This window comes from Dipteris shenzhenensis, chromosome 25 (genome assembly GCF_047967505.1).
Source record: "Dipteris shenzhenensis isolate YYH24624 ecotype China chromosome 25, Dip_SZ_1.0, whole genome shotgun sequence".
NCBI lineage: Eukaryota > Viridiplantae > Streptophyta > Polypodiopsida > Gleicheniales > Dipteridaceae > Dipteris > Dipteris shenzhenensis.
The window spans coordinates 48,896,381-48,922,335 of NC_141620.1; the positions used below are offsets into that span (position 1 = coordinate 48,896,381).

At 43.7% G+C, this 25,955-nt stretch overlaps 1 protein-coding gene across 1 annotated transcript in view; it reads right to left on the reverse strand.

Annotated features, from left to right (window-relative positions):
* Positions 1–19,202, reverse strand: part of LOC147885997 (uncharacterized) — a 50,182-nt gene extending 30,980 nt beyond the window's left edge. The window contains exons 1-4 of the mRNA XM_087396301.1: positions 18,850–19,202; positions 18,430–18,495; positions 11,140–11,320; positions 2,091–2,287 (exon numbers count right to left, since the gene is read on the reverse strand). Coding sequence (XP_087252427.1) covers positions 2,091–2,287; positions 11,140–11,320; positions 18,430–18,495; positions 18,850–19,137 — 732 coding nt within the window. The 5' untranslated portion in view covers positions 19,138–19,202. The remainder of the gene's footprint in view (positions 1–2,090; positions 2,288–11,139; positions 11,321–18,429; positions 18,496–18,849) is intronic.
* Positions 19,203–25,955: the final 6,753 nt, after the last annotated feature.

The following is a 25,955-nucleotide window of genomic DNA, read 5'->3' on the forward strand; positions in this document are numbered from 1 at the left end:
ACCTGCTGGGTCGGCCGGACTCCTGACTCACCAGGGTCTCTCCTGGAAGCTCCTTCTTGGGCTCTGATAACAAATGTCACACATTATACAACTATCTATTCCTACTACAGATCACGGGAGCAGCACCATGGATATCCTCCCAGCCAACCTTGCTGAAGCTTAACGAGCAGACAGAGAATTCCGATCCAAAAACATACGTGAAAATTTACCTTCTCTTCTCTCTCTAGCTTCAACAAGCCCCATCTCCCTAGATGAATCTAGATGCCACATGTCATCATCATAGGGCCTTCCTAATGCAACATTTCATCCCTCTCTTGGGATGCATTAAAATCCTTTGCCCCTAGGCACATTCCTTGCATTAGGCCCTTAGCCTTAGATCCACCTAGTCTGGTGCTATCAACCCTCACCTAGGACCTTGACATTAATTCCCTCCCGATCATTTACATGAAGCGCAAACAAATAATTACAAACATAGATCCTTTAAGGGAAATGTCGACTGATTCTTCTGAGGTCATGCTACCTCGGCTAGAGCATAACATCAATGATGCACATGCGGTGACATGCCAATACAACCCACCTCAATGTCCACACGTTGGACTATTGCATTGGTCCAACGCCGAGAAGCTTGAGAGAATCGCTGGTTCTTCTTCCTCCTCTTTATGACCATCATCCATAATAGCAGGTACTTCTGGTGGTGCTTCACACTCTCCTGACTGACACATAATCCCCTTAGGTGTCTGTGTGACTTGCAAATGCACACATTGCATTAGATGACCAAGTTGCTGGAGAAAGATCACATCCAACTTAGTCGCAGTCCATTCAATGCTCATCTCCCTATCAAATCAAAGAACAAAATTATGTGACTATGCATACATTATAGAGCTATGAATAAGCTCACTATCGAGGACCGGTATCCCTTGCCTCAATCTTGTGATCAGCTTCTCTATACCCAGGAGAGAGACACACATGCATGCATGCATGCATATCTGTTTTAAGCCTTCTGTTCACATATGAGCGCAAACAATAGCAAAAAGCAATTAACTCATCTTCCTTTCTCAGAGTAGAAAATCATTGCTACCCTTTTTAAGTACAAGTCCACTTGTCAGGCTATGGCAGCACGCAATGCCATACACGGACTGCTCTTTAGTGATGAGATAGAATTTCATAATTGTGTTATGCCAGACATTTAATTTAATGCAGAACATTCACAGCCATTTCCATAAGAGGACATTTCACAAAGCTATTTATTTCAACATCTTCCTTGGTGAAGGCAACAAAGCAAGGAAGTGTGCATCCTTGAAGTCACCTTTAGTCATTCTGTCAAAGCCCCTACACCTCTTCAGAGGCTTTGTGAGAAAAGTCAGACATTCAAGCATCTTGATACCAATAGATTCAACTTGCACCCTTTGGAGGAATCATTAGATACAGTCTAACCTCTGGCACAACCCGAATCACCAATGCAGAGATAACAGAACTTGCCTTTGGGAAAATAAACATGGACCCCAACCTCAGACGATCATATGCTCCTAGAAGTTGAAACGCTCCTAGAAGTTGAAACGCTCACCTTGCAACATCAGCCACCCACTGCAACATGGACACGACAGACCTAGTACAAGCCGCTATTTACTAGCGGCATCTCTTGGCCAGGGAGCACTGTTCACAGGCTTTACGTGGGACCAACAAAAGAAGGATCATAAGTTGGATAGATTGAAATATGGACAAGGAAAAATAGATGAACAGATTCCTGTGAAAACCAGTGATACATTAGCATGAATGTTAAGAAGAGTTAAACTAAATGTCTTGTTTCTGTCACCACACTTAGGGAAAAATAGAGCAAAAAGCCGTCTAATGCAGCCTATTTCAGCTCACTAACAGTGCTTCATCAAACTTCTACAGTCTTGTGACCTACTTGAATTTATTATCACTATCTACACAACACAAAATACAGCTTTGAAGTAGGTCTTCTGACCTACTTCAATTTATTATCACTATCTACAAAAAACAAATAACAGCCTTTCTTTGAGGATACAAAATATAAAACACCCATGGCCTAGACAAAAAACCTGTATGAGGCAAAAAGCCAATAATACCTTATTAAGGAGGATGCGATCAGCATAGGCAATCTGCTGCACTGCCTCATTAACAACTCCATCCGGCTTCACTTCATCAAGATGAAGAGGAGCATGCTTTGCATCCACTAATGTTAGTACACCATCAAGTCGAACATGGTCCGCAAGCTCCTCTTCCATATAGAAAGTTTGAATGATCGGAGATGGGTCTGCAAGACCTGCAACAACCCAGAGCCAATACGTGATAAGATGACCTTAGCATAGCGCTGAGAGAACTCCTCAGCCATTTGATGGCAAAAGAACAAAAAATTATCTACTTCAGTGCGTGTCCTTAGACTCATTTTTGAATGGCAATTGGAAAGCCAAAAAGAGGTTCCATAAAAGGATTAAAACTATGCCTTCAATTACTGGGAATATATTCAAATCATCATTTAAATTCAAGCCAGAAAGTACAGCATTTTCCATTATGATAACCAAAAGATTAAAACCATCAACTTGTAGCAAGGAAAGCTTTTGTCAAATCCATTGACGTCATCAATGATTAGTCACGAGATCATTATTGATGAAGACACCAAGCGGCAAAGCCCACAAAAGCAAGCGTACACCTTGAGAAACAGATGTGTGAGGGGCCCAAACCCACCCCCTAGCCACTTGGACCATGAAAATACCCCTAGAAACAGTGTGAGCAAGGGATGCCCCAAAAGCATAAAGTATGCAGACCTAGGCGTTACAGTAAGGATGTGAAACCTTAACCACACCACAAACTCAGCTTCCGTAATAGAACAAGCTGCTAGGGTCGATTCGCACTTTGGAAACAGGCCTGGAACCGGCTGAAAACTTCAATCGCAGCAAGATGAATGAATCACAGCACTCTAGAGTAAATCGCAGATAGGGATAGTCCTCGTCTGAAAGCTGGAAACTCCAGACAGCGTGTTAGAGGGTTAAATAAAGCATTGGTGCCTTATTATTTTTTTTTGAAGAAAAGACCCCTATATGTAGAAGGTAGCCTTGGTGGCCAGTCAACGATGAAGCTGATGGGAGAATCACTATAGAGAGAGAAGATGCGAGAGGGAGGGAGAGAAATTTGAAAGAAAGAAATTTTATTAGAGTCTTCCGAAGACTGATGGGTCTATGAGACTGAAAGAAAACCTGATACAAATCACAGTAAGGGTGGAGCTACTGAAACGAGCATCATCACCCATGGTGAATCCTAAGTCTGATCATACATAATCAAATACATCTAGATGTAACAATGAAAAGAAAAGAACTGGAGCGGAGCGGAATCCTCCGTATGTCATGTCGCCTTGGCTGGTGCATAGCCGGTGATGGGACGCTGGTGCCTGTCGAGGGATGCCATGCATCTCGGTCTCCTAGACGAGGTTCGACCCAAGACCAGAGCCACCGTGACTCCCATGGGACATATCCCCGGTCTAAACAATGATGGGAGGTCCCCCAGAGTGATCTGTGTGTCCCCTCGATGTCTCGTGTGTCTTGCTGCGATCGTCGAGTCGGGGTCTCTATCACGTCTGCGGCTAGAGACTGGACGATCAATGTCACTTGATGGGAAGAACTCTGTGATCCTGCTCTGAGAGGTGTCTGATGATGTGGCCAAGCCCCGTCGCCTGAGTAAGTACTCTCTATGTCGGACTCCCTCGTGAATGAAGGCCGCGAGGCATCTCTAATCTGGGTAGGCGAGGAATCTGGAAAGGAGCCTGGAGCCGTCTCTGAAGAGGTAGTGGTAGCGACCTCGGATCTCGTCGTACACTGGGCACCTGAAAATAAAATGCTCCTCCGACTCAATTTCCTGACAGTCGCACAATATGCATAAGCGATGCTCCCTAGGAATCCCCTCTGCTCTACCGCTCTCTATGCGAAGGCGGTGTGATGATACCCGAAACTATCCGATGGAGATCCGTAGTGAGTGAGGCATATGAAGCTCAGTGTACCCCGGTGGTGTGATGAATCCCTCCTCCGAAATGCAAAGACAGTAATCTCTGTAGAAACTCAGCTTCACTGGAAGCTCCCTCAGCTCCAACCAGGTCCTAAAGGTATGTAGCTGTAGGAGATCCTCTCGAATGACCTGGTTGGTATGTGGCCCAATCGGGATGGTGGGTGGGAGTACCGGAGGGACATCTAAACTGTACTGAAAAGGAGGTATCCTATCGATGTGGAACCCTAGTCTCACAAACCATCTGTGAGTCTATGCATACCCATGGAGGAATCGAGAGCAGGACCATGGCAACCTCGGTCTCCTTGATGTGCAGTCCCCATGTGATCTAACCCGATGTAGATATGTGATGGTCTAAAAGGCTACATCTAGCTGGAGTGGAGAAGCACCAAACTCGACCTGAATGATGTGATGTGGTACAGACGGTTTCCCCCGGATCATCCGTGAGAGCATGAGGATCTGCAAGCGCTCCACCCGTGTCCACTCTATCTCTGACATGTCAGGCCCCCAACAAGGACTGCCATACATACCGGCTGGTCAGACCAAGGAGTCGAAGAGAAGAGCCTTAGTCCGAGGGTCCTGGAAGTGGGAGTGAAAGCATTGTCTCTCTTGCTGAGCCAGTGAGGCGTATCCCCTGCTCAGTCTGGCCTGCATCGCTAGTCTCATTGTGAAGATCGGGCCGGAGAAGATGATCCCCAAGTAAGTGTATGAGGATACGATCTCAACTAGTGACCCACCCAAAGTAAAAGTTGTGAAGATAGTGGGAGAGATGGAAGGAGTCTCACTTGCGGCTTTCTCACATGCACAATGGGGGAATACACACAAAGGTGGAGGCTGAAGACAGTTTTCCTCTTCTTAGTTGTGAAAGCCAAGAGAACTCTAGTACAAAGAAATAGAAGAACCCTATATGTGGGTCTCAAACCAAACTCAACTAAGGTGGCATACTAACTGAGCCACAAACTAGAGTAGATAAGGATAGCTGTCATCCAGCTATTATTCGTGGGCGGTGTACCAACCGCGTCTGCAGCTAACAAGTCGGTGACATAAATGCACAATGATCACTCTCCCTGAGAGTCTGTAACAGCCAGTTTGGGACTGTTTTTGCTGCATGTATGTCTGCAATTTCTTGCTGAACCACCTGTTCCACTGCCTGTGGAGGTGGCAAGACATCCTGTGGCTGAATTGGAGCATCGGGAGGTGGCTATAAATTCTGATTTGCATCAGAAATATCAGCAGGGGAACCCAAGGCAATGGGTAGCAACCCCTCAACATCCTCTGAAGAAGAAGGCATATGAAATTCAGCCTGAGTGTGAGCTGAATTTTCTGCAAATATCACATCTCTACTAACAATGATCTTGCGTGTAGCAAGATTGTAGAGACGGTACCCCTTGCTTTCTCCACTGTACCCAACAAATATGCACTTAATTGCCTTATCTGACAACTTATGCCGAAATTCAACTGGCACATGAGCATATGCAAGGCATCCAAAGACACAAAAATGATCCACTCAAGGCTTTCTCCCATTCCAGACTTCATAGGGAGTTTCTGTTTTCAAAGCCTTAGTGGGAGACCGATTTAAGATGTAGTTGGCACACATTAGACCTTCAAGCCAGAATTTGTGAGGCATGTGTTTGCTTTTCAGCATACATCTGTCCATCTCCATAAGAGTTCTATTTTTCCTCTCAGCTTTGCCATTTTGCTGAGGGGTCAGCCTCACTGTGAGCTGATGCACAATACCCTTGCCTTTCAGAAAAGCATCAAAATCTGCAGACAAGTATTCCCCACCTCTATCTGTGCACAATGTCTATATCTTGAGTCCAGATTCATTTTCAACCATGGCACTTCTGATTTGCGCTTCAGCCCAAAGACCCAAGTGAAATTGGAGTAATCATCAATAAAAGTAACAAAGTAGAGATGACCACCCAATGATGGAGTCCTCATGGGACCACAGACATCACTGTGTATAAGCTGTAATTTTCGAACAGCTTTAACTAAACCATCCTTTTTGAAGGGGAATCTGTGCATCTTGCCTAAAATGCACCCTTCACAGGCATGTGGAGGAGGTATGTCGAGAGGTGGCAATGCATCAACCATAGAGTGCTTCTGAAGTGTCATCAAGCTGTTGTAATGCATGTGGCCATATCTGGCATGCCATAACTCTGCATTCTGCATGGCAGCAGTAAGAGTAGAAACTGCAAGAGCATGGGCTGCTCTTTTCTCAAAAAGATCAACCGCGCAGCAGAGTACCAGATAATCTCAAGGTATAATCATTTTCTCTGTCTCGGACAGCACATTTGTCATCCTCAAAGATGACCTGAAATCCAGCCCTGTTTAGAGTGGACACTGAAAGGAGATTCTTGGTGATACCAGGCACATACAAGACATCTGAAAGTCTTAAAACTGAGCCATCAATGGCGGTAAGCTCAACTTCTCCTGTACCACGTACTGAATATGACAAGTTATTGGCACAAGTGACTTTCTTACCAACGGGAGGTGGATGCAAGGAAGTGAAGAGACACTTCCTAGAAGTGATATGCTTGGAAGCACCGCTGTCAAAATACCAAGTATTCAGTGTTTCATTGACACTGAAAGCTGATGCATCCGTGGAAGGATCATAACTGCAAGTCAAAAAGGCATATGTATCATCATTACAAGTGGCTGTACTATCCCGAGCATCTAAAGCAGCCAGCCTAGAATCTGAAATGCAAGATAAAAAGGCATAATCCTGTCCAACAAAGTTGGCTGCAGCATCCCCATTGTCAGATGCATGAGGAGCTGAATCTGAAACAGCCATACCGGAGCTGTTTTTCTTCTCTTTTGCAAGCCTTTTCCTGCATTCTGCAATGTGATGACCTAGCTTTTTGCAGTAATGACAAAAACCCTTCTTCTTGGGCTTACTTGCATCATTCTTAGCCTTTTGTGAAGGCTGTCCTGACCCACTGGAAGGCTGATTTACTGATGTATTTGCTTGTCCCTTTCCTTTTGACTTGAACTTTAAGAGCATAGCTTGTTCACCTGCACATGAAGCCAAGTTTTTCCTAGTCTGCTCTTCCTGAAGCAAAAGTCCTATCAACTCATGAAAAGTGAGAGGATTTGCACCCCCCCTCAATGATAAGTTCAGCGAGGTATGAAAACTGAGATAAGTCTCAGGAAGAGAATTCAGAGTGGTGGTAATCATCTCTGAATCAGGAATAATCTCATCAATGTTCAATAATTGCTCTCTGAGATCCTGTAGCTTTGTGAGGTGGACTGACATGGAGTCACCCTCTTCCATATGTGTATTACTTAACTCTCTTTTCAAGAAAGATACCCTTGCATCATTCCGGGCTGCATACATGCTTTCTAAGATATCCCACGCTGCCTTCGAGGTCTTACACGACCGGATATGCGGAATGATAAATCTTTTCACTGAAAGAGAGATGCATGACAAAGCTAAGACATCCCGTGAATCCCATCTCTTTTGTCCTGGAGTGGTGGCTACAGCTGCACCAACAACCTGTCCTGCAACTGCACCCTGTGCACGACCTCTTCCACCTCCTTGCTGGGAAGGGGTATTAGGTGCCATACCTGCTGGTCGGATCTCATCCCCATTCACATAATCCCATAAATTGCGAGAAATCAGAATATTGCGTTCCATAAAACTCCATAGGGAGTAGTCGGTACCATCCAACTTGTCTTCCTATGAAAGACCACCGAACAGGAAATCATTCTGATTTTGTTGGGCCATATCTGAGAAAGATTTTAGCAGATACAAAACTGAATTCCCTTACTGGGAATGAAATGCACAACTCCCAAAAAACACAGCCAAGCACTGGCTGTAAATGCAACTCAGATTTCTGCACTTGCACTGTCAGAAATCTGTCCAAGCATCAAAAACTCTCCAGAATCTACCAAAAGTGCTGCAAAACACTTCAAGAAAGGCAGTGTGAAATCTCCAAAATTGCTTCTCCAACACAAAAGCCCCAAAATAGACCTGAAATTGCAACCAGAAAGAGGCAAATTGAACAAAAGCCCCAAATGTTGCACAAATTTTGCTCTGATTGCAAAAGCCCCAAATTTTACTGCAAAATTGTAGTGTGAATGCAAAAGCCCCAAATTTCTTCAACACTTGCAGATTTACTGCAATGTTTATCCAAAAAATCCAACTGTGCTCCCACAAAGCTGAGCCAAACAATGGCTATATGCAAAGAATGTGCCTGCAAATGAACCTTGCTAGTAGAACCCTGCTCAAAAGTCATGCATTGAAAACGACTGATGCACGAAGCAAGAAGGCCCTGCTGGTACGGTGACTGTACGACAGAGTACGGATGACCGTACTGTACGGTCGACGCATGTTGTACGGCGCCACACGTGCAGGTTATACGGACGAAGGTTGGCGACGATGTACGAAATCTGGTGCAAGAGCCGTACGGTCTATACAGCGAAGATACCACCAACGAAACAAATAGTACGCACGTACATACGGGGCTGCAAGCTGTACGGCGACGAGCTGTACAGCCGTACGGTGCTGCACATACTATTTCGAGCTGTACGAAATGTACGGCGATCGTACAGACGACTATTGCGTAGGAATTGCAGTACGGCACAGGTACGTACGGCGCCTGTGTACGGAGCTGTACGGCTGCTGGCTGTACGAGGATGGAGCTCGAAGCTTGAGCTGGAGCTGCGAGACGTCGAGAGCTTGGGAGCTGAAGATGAGAGCTAGTCCGGGGGCAGGAGGAGATGGTCCAAGAGCTTAGTCTGCTCTCATACCAAATGTAAGAATGGGAGAGAGAAAGCAAATGAGAGCAAGAAGCAGGAGAGAGTAGTAGTCACTAACCATAGTTTGTGGACTAACTGCGGTTAGGGGAAAAAACCTCTTAAAGAGGAAAAAGTGCCCCTAACTAGCTTATTAAATTACATTGGTCACTGCTGCATTATATCTATAATTCTAACACTCGGTGCTTTCTATCAATTCAGACAACGGATTTTGCAAAGGCGTTTGAATGAAATAATTGCGAGTTGCCAAACACATATACTTGAACTTAAGAGTCTGTAATTAAGCTGGAATTAAGACTTATACAGCTTAAACACAAAGTGACATCATTGGAAATTGCAATATGATTGAGGGGCCAAGACGGCCCCCCCCCCGCTTATCCAGGCTCACTTTATTCTTGAAAATGGAGATACAAGATCAAGGTGCAATGCACCTTCCAAACTGATGAACTCAGTGAAAGCCTAGGACCTAGATACAAGACTCAAGAGCATATGTACAAGGTAGACAACAAAAAAGGAGGACTCCAAGCTCAGGTTTCAACACTTGGCTAGCCCAATCCACAAGGAAGAAGCCTGCAACAATCACCACTTACATCCAACATTAGAGGCAAGCACTAGTTTCTAGAAAGATAGTAGAAACAACATGAAATAGTGCTGTAAATGAGATAAACTTGACAATACAGACTCCCTTCGTGACTGGACCCTTTTGTAGATGAAGTCCTTGATGCCTCTGAAGCTACCTTGGGTGAGGAGAGTGTGGAAATGGGACTGGAATGAAAACAGCTTAGAAAAAACAGCCTGTAGGCTAGAGAGAGAAAGCCTTTATGGAGTGATAGCTGTAGAGAGAGAGTGCCAATGCTGATCCCAAGGGAGGGGATGTAAGAGAGGAGTTGCTGTTGTTCCAGAGGTGCAGAGAAAGGCAGATTTCTGCAAGGGAAAGGGGCTGGAACAGTAGAGAGAGAAATTCTGTAGTAGAGAGGGAAAGACTGCAGCAGGAGAGAGAAAGGGGCTGTGGCTGCTCCAGCTCCAGGCTAGGAGAAGGAGAGAGGATGATGCTGCTGTTCCAGAAGAGTTGAGAGGGGGCAGATTTCTGGAGAGGTGGGGCTGGAACTGTAGAGAGAGTGTGTGCTGCTGTAGAGAGAGAAAGTGCTGCTGAGGTGAGAGAATGGCCTGGGGTGAAGCTGGCTGCCCAAAGGTTACTGGAACCAAATCTATCTACAAAGCTAAGTATAAGTCAAACGGTACCCACTCGATCAGATCTTTTCATTTTCTTCTCCCAAACAAGACTATAGAGACACTCTCAAATGTCCTTGAAACTTGGGCTACATAAATCTAAACCTTAGGGTAGAATTAGAATGTTTCCAATTTGAAGGTGAAACCTAAATCACTCTTAAGAAACACCTTTTCGATTCATTACTATTCCTCTTGGAAACTAAACTCCCCAAAACTTTGCTCCAATCCCTCACAAAAAAGCTCAGCTAATGTATGATGATTACGCTACACATAACCTCCACGACCATCCCACCTTTTAGATGTCTGTTATCTACTCCCGCTTTGTTCTTTGAGCATGTGAACTGATGTTTTTACAAGAACTTCATATTGCTGTGCAGCTGTTTGTCGCACCTTACGCAGCCACAAAAGATCAGTGGACCTGCTGTTTACACCAGCTCAGTCAGCAATCTTTCTCTCTTTAATGAATCAGTAAAAAGGGATTAAAAGTCACTAATTTCTATTTACATTATCAGTTTTCTTGCCGTATTGGGCAGGTGAGACTTTTGGCAATGTCTTAGAAGCATGAAAACAGGCTAAGAAATTATTCGTACAATTTTAAATACTGGGGTATCCTCTAAACATCTACTTCGAACTTAGCAACTAACTTAACCTACCTAAATAAACCACTTATCAGACACACAAACCTCCATTAAGGGTAGTGCCATAGAGGGGGTGAGAGGGCCAAAACCCATTGTTTCACAGAGAAAAAGACATAAGACAAAAGAATCAGGAACCCACTCCATTATTAAACTAAATCGAGGTTGAAGCAAACGGACACCAAACAGCTTAAGCTTGGACTGGAAGCACTGCACTACACAAAAGTGCTCAAAAATCATACAGAAGGAACACGGTTGGCGATTCTTGACTGTAACCCACAGCATAATATGTTAATGTTCTTCCCTTCTCATACAGAGAACAACCCTGTGCCCCCAACCAAGCCTTTCCAAAAAGCAATTATGCATGATTTGAGACACCTGATAATCAGGACAGAAATAAATTTATAATCAAGGTAAAACCCACATATGACTTCAAGCATGCAACAGATTAGGAATGTAACACATCAAAATTCAACTAATGATTCCAAAAGTTAAATACCTGTTGTTTCAATCAGTATATGGTCAAACATGTCTCTTCTATTACGCACCAATTCAGATATCATCCGCACAAGATCACCTCTTACTGTGCAACAAAGACATCCATTATTGAGCATCATTATATCCTCTGATCCTGACTTCTGAGCAGCGACCAAGGATCCATCTATATCCACTTCGCCATACTGCAAAAATGTGTGGACATAATAAGACTACAGGCCAAGACGTATTTGGCAAAAGAACATATCTCTATAGTTTATCTAAAGCTCTACAAAAGCCAACATGATGAAAAATTAGACAACAAAGGGTAAAAGCGCATGAGCGCAAGTCTGACACCTACTATGAAACCACCCCATGTATCCTTGATTGTCATCTTTATACTCAAAAATAACACATTCTTAGATACTTTTCAAGTAATGTGAAGCTGCTAAAAAAGCATACTCAAAATCAAGACCTCTCAACAATTTTGACATTAAAAACACACAACTTCAAGGCAAAAGACCCCCCGGGCTTTCCAAACTCTCTTTCTTTATCTTGGAGATACAAAGCCACAATGCTATAGACGAGTTTCCATAGGCACATGAATATACTTGGACAGTTGGACTTGTCTCTGATCTTGGAGATGCCTTTATCAAACACATCTAGCCTCCAAGGTCTCCTAACAACTCTAGGAGTCTGAGTCATCCAAGTTGATGGTGCCTAGGATGCCGCGCCATCAACTTGCTGCTGCGCAGGTTCCTTGCCAGGTAGGTGTGCTGCCTTTTTCCTTCCCCTACCCCCTATGGTCTTCTGCCCCCTTGTCCCCTCAAATCGGGGGCTCACAGGTGGGGCGGTGACCTTCTAACACCCCCTCTCAATGACACAATTGTGGGCCAATCCCCATGCATCGAATGAGGTATTCCATCTGCTCTCTATGAAGCGCCTTCGTGAAGACATCTGAGATGTTGTCGTTGGTCGGGTAGTATATCAACTCTATGACTTCTTCGTCGATGAGTTCTCGAACAAAGTGGTAATGGACCTCGATGTGCTTCGTCCGTGCGTGAAACACGGGGTTGTTTGCGATCGCTATGCAACTCTAGTTGTCGCACATAACCGCAGTCGCATCTTCTTGGGCCACATTCATGTCCTCCAAGATCCACCTGAGCCACAATGCTTCACATGCCGCTGTACAGGCAGCCCCGTACTCCGTCTCTGTAGATGAAAGGGCGACAATAGGTTGTTTCTTACTCAGCCATGACACAACTCCTGATGAGAGTAAGAACAATATCTAGAGGTCGATCTCCACGTATCAATGTCACCTGCCCAATCCCTATCACAGCAACCTCCCAACTCCATGCCTCTGGTATAAGTGATGCCGTAGGTGCACGTAATGAGCCTTCTTGGGTGTGGCAGAGAATTGACAGAGCAATCCAACTGCAAAGGAAATGTCTGGTCGGGTATTGGTGAGGTAAAGCAAACTCCCCACCAAGTGTCGATATAGTGATGAATCAACCGGCTGAGATGGTTCAGAAAAGTTTCCATGGGTGTCACTGCTGCTTTGCAATTTTCCGTCTCAAAGCGTTTGAGCAGTTCCCTGCAATACTTCTCCTGGAGATACTGCTCTTTCCCTACTTCACCTCAATCCCAAGAAAATAGTGAAGTATGCCTAAGTCAGTCATCTCGAACTCCTCCATAAGAAGTCTCTTAACTTGAGCAATCTTCTTCGTATGATCCCCAGTAATGATGAGGTCATCCACATATAGGATCAATACCAGCCGCAAATCCCCCTTTGTGTCGAGATAGAGATTTGCCTCTGATGAACTCCGCTGAAGCCCGATCTTCTAAAGAAAACATCTATCCGCTAGTACCGAGCTCTAGGGGCTTGTTTCAGCCCGTATAAGGCCTTCTTCAGTTTGCCGACTTTTGATGGGGATCTTGGAATCTGAAATCCTGGTGGCTGCGCCACATATACCTCCTCCTCCAGGTTACCATTCAAAAATGCATACTTGACGTCCATCTAAAAAATAGGCCAACTGTGATGAGCAGCCAAGGCAATGACTATCCAAATAGTCACCATCCTAGCTATGGGGGCAAAGGTCTCGTCGAAGTCAAGTCCTTCTAATTGTGCATAGCCTTTCACCACCAATCTTGCTTTGTACTTGTCCAAGCTCCCCTCTGACTTGAACTTAAGCTTGTACACCCATTTAGTCCCGATGACCTTTCGCTTGGTTGGTTTGGGCACTAAATCCCCAATGTTATTTTTCAAAATGGCATCCATCTCTGCCTTCATGGCTTCTTGTCATTCTGGTATATCCTTCCTTCCTGGAAGGAATGCGGCTCCGCAAGTTAAGCTACCAAAGCGTAGTTCAAGGAGGGAATCTTCATGTTTCTTTGAGACCGCCGCGCTCCGAAACTGCTCTCGGGAATGTCCGTGACCCGTGGGTCTGCTAACGTCTTCAAATATCATTGAGGTAGCTTCTTCTCAAATGAAGGTGCTTTTGATGGAGTTGACTTGGGAGCTGGCTCTGGAATGGCATGTTCCTCCTCCTCCTCCTCCTCCTCGGGGCTCGGTCTCTTCAAAGATCACATCCCTGCTGATAAGGATCTTCTTCTTGTCCGGGTCAAATAGGCGATAGGCTTTGGACTCTTCGTTGTATCCCACAAAGATATAGCGCCGGCTATGGGGATCCAGCTTTGTCCGCTCATCTTTATGTACATGCACAAATGCTTTACAACCGAGAACTCTTGGATAAGATATGATGGGCTTCTTACCATAATAAGCTTCGTATGGAGTCTTGCCATCAATAGCCTTGGTCTTGGTTCTGTTGAGGATGTGAACGGCATTGTTCATAGCTTCACCCCAATAGGCTTTTGAGAGATTCCTCCCTAGCAACATGGTCAACCCTATCTCTGTGAGTCTTGCCATCAATAGCCTTGGTCTTGGTTCTGTTGAGGATGTGAACGGCAGTGTTCATAGCTTCACCCCAATAGGCTTTTGAGAGATTCCTCCCTAGCAACATGGTCAACCCTATCTCTGTGACGGTCCTGTGCTTCCTCTCAGCAACTCCATCCTGCTGAGATGTGCGAGCTGTAGTGAGATGTCACTTAATTCTATGCTTCTTGCAAAATCCATTGAACTCGGTAGAAGTGAACTCTCCCCCTCTATCGGTGCGGAAGGCTTTGATTACCTCCCCGCTCTCCTTCTCTACCTGGGCCTTCCAGTCTTTGAATTTCTTGAAAGCCTGCAACTTCTTGGCCAAGCAAAACACCCACGTCATGCGACTGAAATCATCCACTAGTAAGGGAGAATAACGCAAACCTGCGAATGAATTCGTAGACATTGGGCCGCAGATGTCAGTGTGAACCACCTCGAGCGGCTTCTTGGCCCGTGATGAGGTCTCTTGTGGAAACTTGTCCCTGTGTTGCTTGCCTTCCACGCGAGCCCTACAGACACGATCATTGCCTGCAATCGGTGGTAGTCCATCCACCATCTTTGTCTTTTGCATCTCGGAGAGAGTGCCATAGTTGACGTGACCGAACCACTCATACCATAATCTGGATCTGCCATGGTCCCCGTGCACGAACAAAGCGTTGAGCCGATATAGCCCATGCTCCTCGACACCTTGAGCCACCACCTGTCCGTTTGCCTTGGATGTAACAGTGACCTTGCCGTTGTCAAATAAGACCGACATATTGTGCTTGTCCATCTGACTGACAGACAATAGGTTCTTGCACAAATTTGGTACATACAGTACACTGGAAATCAACTCCTCGTTTCCTGCAATCGTAATGAACGGAATACTACCGACACCCTTCACAAGGCATGATTGGTTATCCCAAACAATGACCTTGGAATCGGGATGCGTATCTTCCATGGTTTTGAACCACTCCTTTTTGTTGGACATGTGCTTTGAAGCTCCACTATCCACGTACCAACCTTCCTCTCCTTCACTGACTGCATAAGCAGATCAGTACTTAGTGATGATGAAGAGAGCGCCGGTCGTGATGTTTGTCGATTCGGTCTTTGACTCCTCCTTGGACTTGGACGACTCCTTCTTGAGGTACGCCTTCTTCTTGCGGCACTCTTTAGCAGAATGACCAAGCTTCTCACAGCAGTAGTACTTCATCTGCCTCTTTTTCTCTGCATCCTCGGTCTTGCTTTTGTTCTTGGAGTCTTTGAACTTACCCTTGCCGAGCTTGTCCCTCGCCACGAGAGCCTTCTCGTCCAATTGTGTAAATAATTTTCTCCCAAGCTTCTTCCTGCAATAGTAAAGGCCCAAGCTCCTCGAAGGTGAGAGGCTTGGTCCTCTGTCCTACAGTGACCGTAGTCACGAACTCTTAAAGCTTGGAGGTAGCTTGTGTAAGATCAACATTGCCAGTTGACTTGAATCTACCTTCTGACCAACTGCATCTGCTAGCTGGTCCCTTACCATCTTGACTTTTGTCAGATGATCATGAACATTGTCTGCCTCAATCATATTCAGATTGTACAGTTGGTGTTAGAGCATCAGAATTCAAGATGTATTGTCCGTTTCATACAAATCCTTCAGGATGGCCCACGCCTCTACAGACATTTCGGCTATCTGGATGTGCGGAAGAACAGAGTCCGCCGTGGTCCCAATGATTAATGCTAGGGACTCGGCATCTCTCTCTTCCCAATTCTCAAGCTCTTCACCATCCACTAGAATGAGAATCTTCCCCTTGTTGTCCAACGAATCTTTCGGTTTTGCCTCCACCCCCGTTGTTAGCTTCCACAACTTCCGAGCCACAAGATGGCTCCGGATTTTCATTTTCCAGATGGGGTAGTTCGACCCGTCTAGCTTCCCTGACTCTCCAAAGTTCGGGATTGTGAGTGAGAGGAATTTGGAGGAGTAGGAAGAAAGAGAAGGGGCTGAAGAGGCAACAGTAGAATCTTTGTCCTCCATCCTTGCTGTAATAAAGAACAGTAAACTGAATTTACAGCGGAGGACTTGACCACACAGCAAACCTGAGTGTCGATTGGAGTCGCCTTTTTGCAGAGGTACTCCGATATAGAGCTGTGAACCTAGCTCTGATACCATGTTGGAAATAGAGGATAGAATCACTCACACCTCACTTCCTATCTAGCTCATACAACACTCAGAAAAACTGAAAGAGAGATAGGACAGAAACTCAGATTTATTCCTCCACCAAAGTGGGCAAACAAAAGCTCAAGGATGAGCGTGTACAAACAGCTCTGAGATGCTGTCAAATGCTGAGCCTCTTCCCGCACTTGCCTGTGTGCAAGGCTGTCTGTGCAGGTGATGAGGAATGAGGGGGGAATGGGGGCTTTTTATAGGAGGGGCTAGGCCCCCTCAAACTGGCCGACCAGGGAGTCCGCTCCCTGCCCTATGCACCGACCTGCAAGGCCCCCAACCGACCAAGCTGGGTCGGCCTTTGCTGGCTGATCTGGCCGGCTTGGGCCAGGCCTATATAAGGGCCCATGTGCCCGCTGCAGTCCCCGACGACGCCCGTATGCTGGTCCAAGAGGCACCTAGGATGCTGCACCATCAACTTGCTGCTGCGCGGGTTCCCTGCCAGGTAGGTGTGCTGCCTTTTTCCTTCCCCTATCCCCTATGGTCTTCTGCCCCCTTGTCCCCTCAAATCAGGGGCTCACAGGTGGGGCAGTGACCTTCTAACATGATTGCCTCCAAGGAGGTCCACATCTGATCTCCGTAAAGAGATCCCTTTCATAGTGCAGGGCTTGTTGCTAGCCTAGCAAGCTCTTCCACCTGGATTCCCTGACTGGTCTAACCCATTGGAGCTCAGACCACATCTCTTCCATCTTTAAGAATTTCTTTGACAGCCCATGTTGGCCTTGTATGTTAATAAACCCCCCCCTCTTTTTTGTCAATGCTATATGATGCCACCAGACCAGAGCACTCTGTCTCCTCCCCATAGAAAAGAATCAAGATCACATATCCTGATAAAGTGGTTGAGACCCGCAAGAAAGAAAATAGATGGCCAGAGGATAGATCCGGTTATTGAGGACCATCTTCCTCCCAGCCAAGTTAGCTTGATAGTGTTTTCACTTCTCCACATTCTTCTGAAATTTCTCTAAAAACCAGTTTCATTGAAATTCTAAAACCCATTGGAATTCCAAGCAATTTGAATACTGTTCCATTCTGCTGATTTTTGCATGTAAGCACAGGAACAATTTTTCTTACGAGAGCTGTCAAGAAACTCAAGTATCTTGGCTAAGATAGCATGCGCAGAGCTCATAGAATACTCTGCCCAACAGATAGGTATTCTTACGTCAAGGCCCCACAATGCTCTAATAAAACAAGGGAGGTTCACGAGGCTGTGATGCCTTCCACAAATGCATTGGTAGAATTTGATGCACACACAATAAATTGTTGTAATGGAAATGCCAATCACTGCCAATCCGGGCATCGTGGTAGACTACAACCCAACTACTGTGAGCTCTTTTCATAAGAGACCGAGCCATGTTGTCACTACAAAATCTTGCAACACAATGTCTGACTTTCCCACGCATAGAAGATGCGGACTTATGTCCATTTACTACAGTAAATTCAGTAGCTTCAGGAGAGTATGGCAACCCTATATACTCAACTCTAACAAATCCAAAAATCAACATCCGGAGCCAATTCGGCACATGACAACAACACAACCAGAAGCAACGGATAACATGTTCCACCTGGAAGTACAGAGCCTGAACTCATTTTCGCTTTCGGTGAGGTTCAAAAACTAGAAAACTAGAAATTGAAACTTCTAAAAGCCTATCTAGTCAAACAAACTGCCAGATTCTCAATTAGTGGCTCAACAAAAATGTGTTTGTACTTTACAGTATACTCTCGTTCTGAATATGCCATCCCTGAGCAATTTATGCCTACCAATGCAATTTTCAAGATCATACTCAATTACAACAATTGGTGCAAAGAGGCCCCTTGTTTGCCTATATCTCTCAGTTCAATGCATTGATTCTTGAGACGGATTGAGACATGAACTTTGATCTGGCACTTCAAAAGAATGCTACCTGGGTCTATAAGGAGTACATTCCGACAGCAATTTGGCCAGGTAAGATGGGAGGCTGCCTAGATGGAGGAATTAGACAACCTAGAGATAACCACGATAAGGTCTTCATAAATTAACGGCAAATTGTGAGAACCGAAATGGGGTCGACACATAGGACTTAAGAGTAGCGTTCGTTCCACAAAATGGTAAACCGTTCCAACTTATAATCCAACAAGTACAAAACTCTAACGTAAGGGTATCTTTCTGGAGCATCTTCTGAACCCTAGCAACACCATAATGAGAAAAGGGATTCAAAACGCACCTCATTCTCAATGATTGCCAGCCTTTTGCCATGCTGAGCTTTCAGAACATAGTTTAGAAGGGTAGTCTGCAGTTATAGAACACCAATTAGTCAGCTAAAGGCGGTTGCAAACCCAATATTGAAACATGATTTATTAAACGGCCTCCATAAATTCTGCTAAGTATACGCAGTCAACTCCCGTAATATTGACCCGGTAAAGACAAACACAAAGTATACAGAAAAGCATTCATTGGGTGTCAAGTTATGACATCTTAGACCACGGAAATACTACATCCCGAAGTCCATCATCGATAGAAACATAGCAATAAGAGCAGTGTGAATTGTTTCGCATGGATGCGAGCTGTTTCAGTGCCCTAACACGGGACGAAGTATCAAATTAAACTCCTGGAGCTTATTGGGCAAGAACAGGGAGATATCCACCTTGCCAGAGCCAAGGAAACCAGTGATGACGGTGACGGGAACTCGGTTATCAGCTGTGGAAGACTGGGAGATAGGATCGGCCTGTCGGGTGGCAGTACTAGAAGCGACACAAAATCTGCGAGGAGAGAAGGAAAAAGGGGTAATCCTTGAGGAAAGGGAGATGGGGAGGTGAGGGCGGAAGGCTCTATTGAAAGCTGAAAGCTTGGTGGAAGGGGGAAGCAGAGAGGTGGATGTGGGGAAGTCGTGAAAGGACTTGAGGGAGGTTGCCATTGAAGCACAAGCCATCATGGCGATGATAGATACACTTTGGACAACAAACAACCGAGTACAAGTACTCGTGAGCAATGCCTTCAGTTTTGCATCTTAGAGTGCATTTTGTTCTCCTAATCCCTCTCTCAATGTATATTGTTAGTACTAGTAACCTCACCCATCTACGAGTCTCAACATTGGGATCCTTAGGTTCCTTGAAGTTCAAGGAGTAAAATTGCAGGTTTTAATTTACAAATCTTTGTATTTGAATGATTTTTACAAAATTATCAAATTGGTTCTTTAGCATTGCCTTTAGTGATGTTTTAGTAACATAGTCTCTCTCTCTCATATCACACATATGCAAGGCAAATAAATCAAGTTAAAGAATTACATTTACCAAACCAAAAGACTTTTGCAACTCATTAGTTAGAGTACTTACGTGTAAGAGAACAGATGAGGTGTAAGAATTGATATATATATATATATATATATATATATATTCTCCATTTTTCCCGCGAAAGAAAGCATTCCATCCTACACGCTCTTCATAATCGAAAAAGCACACAGAGATCCTTTGAGGTCCATTGGCCCCCGCAACTCACCGAGTAAGGATACGATAGTATCTGAGGTGCATGTACCCCCCAAAGACATGATCTTGGACTTGGAGCTCCAACAAAAAACTCGAATCAGAAACGAATCTATAAGAAAAAATAATATTAATCTTACACACTAATCCGTAGCCAAAATCAATCTCACTTATTGCAAAAAAAATAAAGCCACAAAAAGTATAGTTTATTCACCCAAGATAAGATGCAAACTCTAGCAAGTCAATTAACAACTGTGGTATCACCAGAGCTGACCAATACCTGGGACCTGTATATTTCCAAATGTCAACAAATATATATTATTAAATAGGTCAGGTTAGCATTTAGCTATTAAACAAACATGCACCTTTGATATTCGCCGCTAAGTCGGTGGTGAATGTGAATGATTCATCCATCTTACCATATTGCAATAAAGATACACAGTGTTGAAGTATATACAGAGGAGAAAACCACTAGAATCGCCAAACCATAATATTTAGAGAATATACTGTTCACTTTATAATACGATAAAGATAATATGAATGGAATTTGGTCACCAAAGAAAGCTTGAAGAGGGTTTGAAAGACAAAGAGCATACTTTAGCTTGTTATTGTTGCCAATTGCAAAACTTCCTTGTATACAACGTTGGCGGTAGAAACCATTTCTCCACCATCAGCATTGGCCTCACACACATCACCTTGAAGGAATACCTTAACATAATTTGATGATTGGACACATGAGAAAGCCACATACAACTGCCCATGACTAAACACTGGTGTCGCCACATATAAGCTAAGAATAGACATCGTTTGACCTTGTGATTTGTTTATTGTCCTAGCAAATGCGAGGCGAACAGGAAATTGCCTCCTCCTCATTTCAAATGGAAGTTTCAAGCTACTAGGAAGGAAAGTAATCCTTGGAATGAACACTCTATCTCCAGCATTGGCACCAGTCGTAATTTCAACTTCTAACACCTTCATGTGGAATTCTTTGCATATCAATCGAGTCCCATTGCAGAGTCCTTGTCGAGGATTTAGATTTCGTATAACAAAATGATTGGAGCATTCATCTTTAGAACCAATTGATAAGGTGGGTATCCACCTCCAAGATCAAGGTTGTTCGAATACTATATTGCATAATAGAAAGGATCTTCACCAGAGTCAATCATTGAATTTGCACTTAGATGCTCTTTTTCATCCCCCAGCATTGCCCTCAGTGCAGCATTATTGATTGCATTGGCCTCAAGGTTTTAAGGTGCTAGAATAGCGCGGTCTTGAAAATATGGTGCATAATCCACAACCCTTGCAAATCCTTGATACACCCATTGAATAAGGCCTTCCATGGACTTTGTATCTAAAAGCATTTTCGATGGAATTATGATGACATCACCTTCTTTTGTGCATCTATTTATCCCATTTCCAATTACCAAAACCCATTGTATGAATTCATGCTCTGTTGAAATATCACCATTTTGGAGAACTCGCATATTTTGTCTCCATAATTTTGAGTGGCATAACATAGCATTAACAATCTCCTCTCGTCGTGCCTTTGGAACCACTGGCAATATCTATCCAAAATCTCCTCCTAACAATACCACCTTTCCACCAAAGAGCTTATCGTTTGACATGATATCTTGCAATGTTCAATCCAATGCTTCAAATGCAAACCGATGCGTCATTGGTGTCTCATCCCATATTATCAACTTAGCCAACTTCAAAACATCTACAACTTGACTGTTGACCTTTACATTGCAAGTGCTAGTGGCATGCAAATCCAAAGGTATCTTGAATCGCGAGTGTGTTGTGCATCCATTGGTCAAGAATCAAGACAGCAAACAATTATAGAGAAAGGTCTTTCCCGATCCTCTCGGACCATCAAGAAAGAAAACCTCACCAACATCTACATATATCCTTGCCAAAATCTGATCAAATGCAACCCACTGACAATGATTCAGGGCACTTTCCATCCGTTGGCCAATCTGTGCCTCTTTCTCAGCATTGAACGTTCTTTCTTCTTCCAATAAACCATTTGTAGTTGACAAATATGATCTGTCGGGTATAGGCAATCCATCAAACTCTGCCAACCTTCATCCATGCTGATGAAGAATGTGATCCAAGTGTACAAATGCCTTATTTATTGCCATTGCATGTCGGTCGATTACATTCCCCAAAATGCATGAAAGAAATCATCTAAAAAAATTGGAGGAGAATCTTTCCCACAAAAAGGCCAGGAGACATTGGCTCACAAAAAACCAAAAGTGTGACAAAGAGGTGTCTCAATTGTACACTATTCTGATAAAACACAGCCTCTTGCATACACACAAACCATTCATCATCACTTTCCAACAAACCTCTAGCCATGCATGCTGCCTAGAAAGTCCAAAAAACTTGCCCATCAAAAATGTGTAGCTCATCAAAAGACTTGCAACCCTTGCAAACATTAAGCAACATACGCATGAAGTAGAGTGTAGCTCATCAAAAGACTTGCAACCCTTGCAAACATTAAGCAACATACGCATGAAGTAGACCTCTCCAACAGACGGAGAAATATTATACATTCGGCCGAGATATTGCCCTGCTTTCTTCTAGTCCACTTTTTACCACCTTTGTTCTAGACTAACTCGCTTGGAAATTCACCATAGAGTAAATTATTTGAGTCATTGTGTAATTGATTATAAGTGAACCATTCTGTGAGAGTAGTCATTCTGTTCTGGTCTCTATCCACTATGTTTTGCACATCATCATCATCCCAAAATATAACGTTATTCATCATTAGCAGATGAACTTGCAACCTTTGGACATCTGGTTTTTCATTGTGCATAGCATACTCATAAATTCGCCAGCATGCTTCTGATGCTGACACATATTGTGCATCTAAGTAGCTACTAATCTCATCAATGCCACAATCGATTGGGTTGTGCATTTGTCCTTGTCCTTCCACATGATTTATCTGCATCCTAATGGTTGCTCTATCATGGCCCTTGTATACGTATTTATACAAATACTTGACTACAGTAATTGTTGAGCAAATTAACATTAATATGTGCCTTGTATTTCATGGAGAGGAAAGGATTAAAAGGCACAATCCAACGATTATCTACTGTCAACGATTATCTATTGTAGCCCCTTTTCAATTGAATCTTTCTACCATCACGCATGTAAATAGGATAACCATCATTGCCCACCACAGTTGATTGAGAGAACACATGTGGGTAATGGCGGCTACATTTGCCATCAATCATGCAAGCAACAGCGGCATTGAGTGCACCACGGGGTCCATGAACATAACACTACATAACAATCTCATGCAGCTCAGGAAAAAGTGTACTATCGGGTAGCTCTGCGCATACCAATCGATCATAGTGACCAATATCCCAGAATTGAAAGCACCTTCCAAAATCAAGAGTATATGCAAACGCGGCAAGCCTCTCATTTGAAATTCAACCACACATACGTATCCAACTACTTTTCCAAACAAATCATGCTTCGTAATTGACTACATCATATCCTTGTGCTTTTGATAAAACACACGGGTTGTCAAATCTGGCCGATCTTGTGTAGTTTGTCCTGGCAGCAGTAAACCTTCAGATATTTCAGGCCAGTTCGGATTGCAAGTAAATGTGATGAATAAATCAGGTTTTTCCTTTTTCCTTACAATTGCCATTGCATCTTGGTATAACTGACACATATATCGTGGCCCTCCAATGAAAGAAAATGGCAACACAACTGTACAGCCTACAGCATGGCCCATTACACTGTGTGCCCCATCAGCTACATTGACCATATCCATCAATCCCTGGTAAACCTTTGCAAGTAAAGAAGCTTGATTGTTGTGTATCTAGACGAACCCGGACTCTTCTATACTATTGTATGCATCAACAATGTATTGTTGCAACAATCTCCCTCGCGTAGAAGACATGCATTTGTATCAGGCCTCACCTGCAAGCGATATGCATAGTACTCTCTCTGCATAACACTTTTTTGACGTATCTCATGCAGTGACATGTCATTAGGAGCATCACTATACAGGATGTATATATGTCAGCCATCCTCCCCTCAAGGAAACAATAGAACATACATGAGTGGCATGTATGATCGATGCAAATTAGATATTCTTTTGATATTCCCATTGCGGGTTAAAATTTGAATGTCCCGAATCCCAAAATCAAAGTCATCCCCTTGCCCTGGCATGATAGCTGCAACCTCGCTAGCTGTGGGAGCTAGGTTGCGATGGGAAACGCTCACGAATTCTGCAAGTCCTTGAAAAACATAGCAACACTCTTCGAAAATACGCACAAACTCTCAAAACTCACAAACGGAAGAGATAGAACAAGCGTGCTGCGTACAATCTCCCCCCATAAGTGTGGTGCTCTCCTTCCACCTCCTATGTATTTATGTATATTTCCCCAAAAAACTTCTGAGCAAAGATCATACAAAAGCCTCTGTGCTTTCCTCCATGCACCCTTTTACAAAAAGCCCATCCACCTTTTAGAATAGCTGGCTTTTTCTTAAAATAAAGCTTTTCCTAACTTTAATTTATACACTCAGCCAAGCCACTAATAATCCAAAATTCAAATATGTACATAAACTTTTGTAATTTCAAAAATTAGGCATAAGCCTTATTCATCCCCGCATCATTGGAGTTGCGCCACACGCCCAAAATATGGCGGGTCATGCTTGCCAGATGCCATCGCCCGATCAATTACTCTTCCCTTGGATTCACACGATCAATAGTAATGAAATATTTCAAGCATAAGATAACCTTGGAATTAATCACCACAATCAATCAACCTTTAAGTATTATAGCAATGCGAAATCAATAAATCACAAATGAATAGTGCACACATGTGATACATACCATCTCATGGTGCACCTAATGCTACACATGAATAAAATCGTATGGATGGTGCACACATGCTACACATACCGTCATCACGTAAGTGGTGCACACAATGCTACACACTCATATAGCCGCAGCCATATATCCAGCCATGTAGGAGCACACATGCATCACTACGGAATAGGGAGCACACATGCATCAGCTGTGCGACAAAAATGTTGGATCTCACTAAACTAAATACTGAAGGATTAAATTAATGGGATAATTCCAATTCTCGCAACATCCCTCTTGCTTGAAATCGCAATTGCCCTCAATTGTGCGACAAAAAAGTAGTCAATAAATCAGGGTACTGGTGAAAATATCGCTCGGGCATCCACTTAGCATCCTCAATGGAGTGGTTCTTAAATGTAAGAAGATAAATAGGATATGAGTTTCCACATCTCATTTGAGTGATTTGTTGATCAATGATCTAGTCTGGCTCTAAGAGCTGGGTCTCTCCTTAAAGCAACGGTGCATCATCTAAAATAGGTCGAACTGGTGGGTCTCCATGGAAAGGTTTCAAGAGGTGCACTTGAAAAGAATTATGAATTTTCCAATCAGGTGGTAATTTGAGCCGATAGGCATTGTCATTAATGTGCTCCAAAACTTTAAAGGGACCATAGGATTTAGGAGCAAACTTAACTACAGGGTGTGTCTCAATACTCTTAAGTCTATGCTTCTCAATACGTAACATGACTAGGTCACCTTTAGCAAATACAACTTTCTTTCTACCCTTGTTTGCACGTGCAGTATACACAGCTTGAGCATGCTCGATATTCTTTTTGACAGTAGCCAAAATGCTAGAGAAATCTTCAGTAAATCGATCATCAGCCTCTACTTGGTGCCTAAGGCGGGTCAATGGAGTAGGAATGGTCTTTCCATAGACAATTTGGAATGGAGATTTGCCTGTAGCACAGTGCTTAGTGTTATTATAGGCAAATTGTAATATGTGTATAAATTTGTCCCATTTGCCCGGTTGACCAGACATGTAAGCACGTAACATGTCACAAATAGTATTTTGAGTGACCTTGGCCATTAGACTCAGGATGAAAAGCAGTGGAAAAATCTAACTTCGTAACAAGATTGTCAAAGAGTGCGGTCCAGAAGTTACTACAAAATTTACTATCCCAGTCCGACACGATTACTTTTGGAGCCATGGTGTATAAAGATGTGCTTGAGGAACAAATGAGTAGCCTGAACTACGGTCAAGGTCTTCTTACAAGGAATAAAGTAAGCCTACTTGCTAAATCTATCAATGATAGTCCAAATCATATCAAAACCTGAGCTAGTTGTAGGAATCTAGTAATAAAGTCCATCAAAATCTGCTCCCATGGGCCATCAGGAATTGGTAAAGGCATAAGTAAACTTTGATATTTGCCCTTGTAGCTATTGACT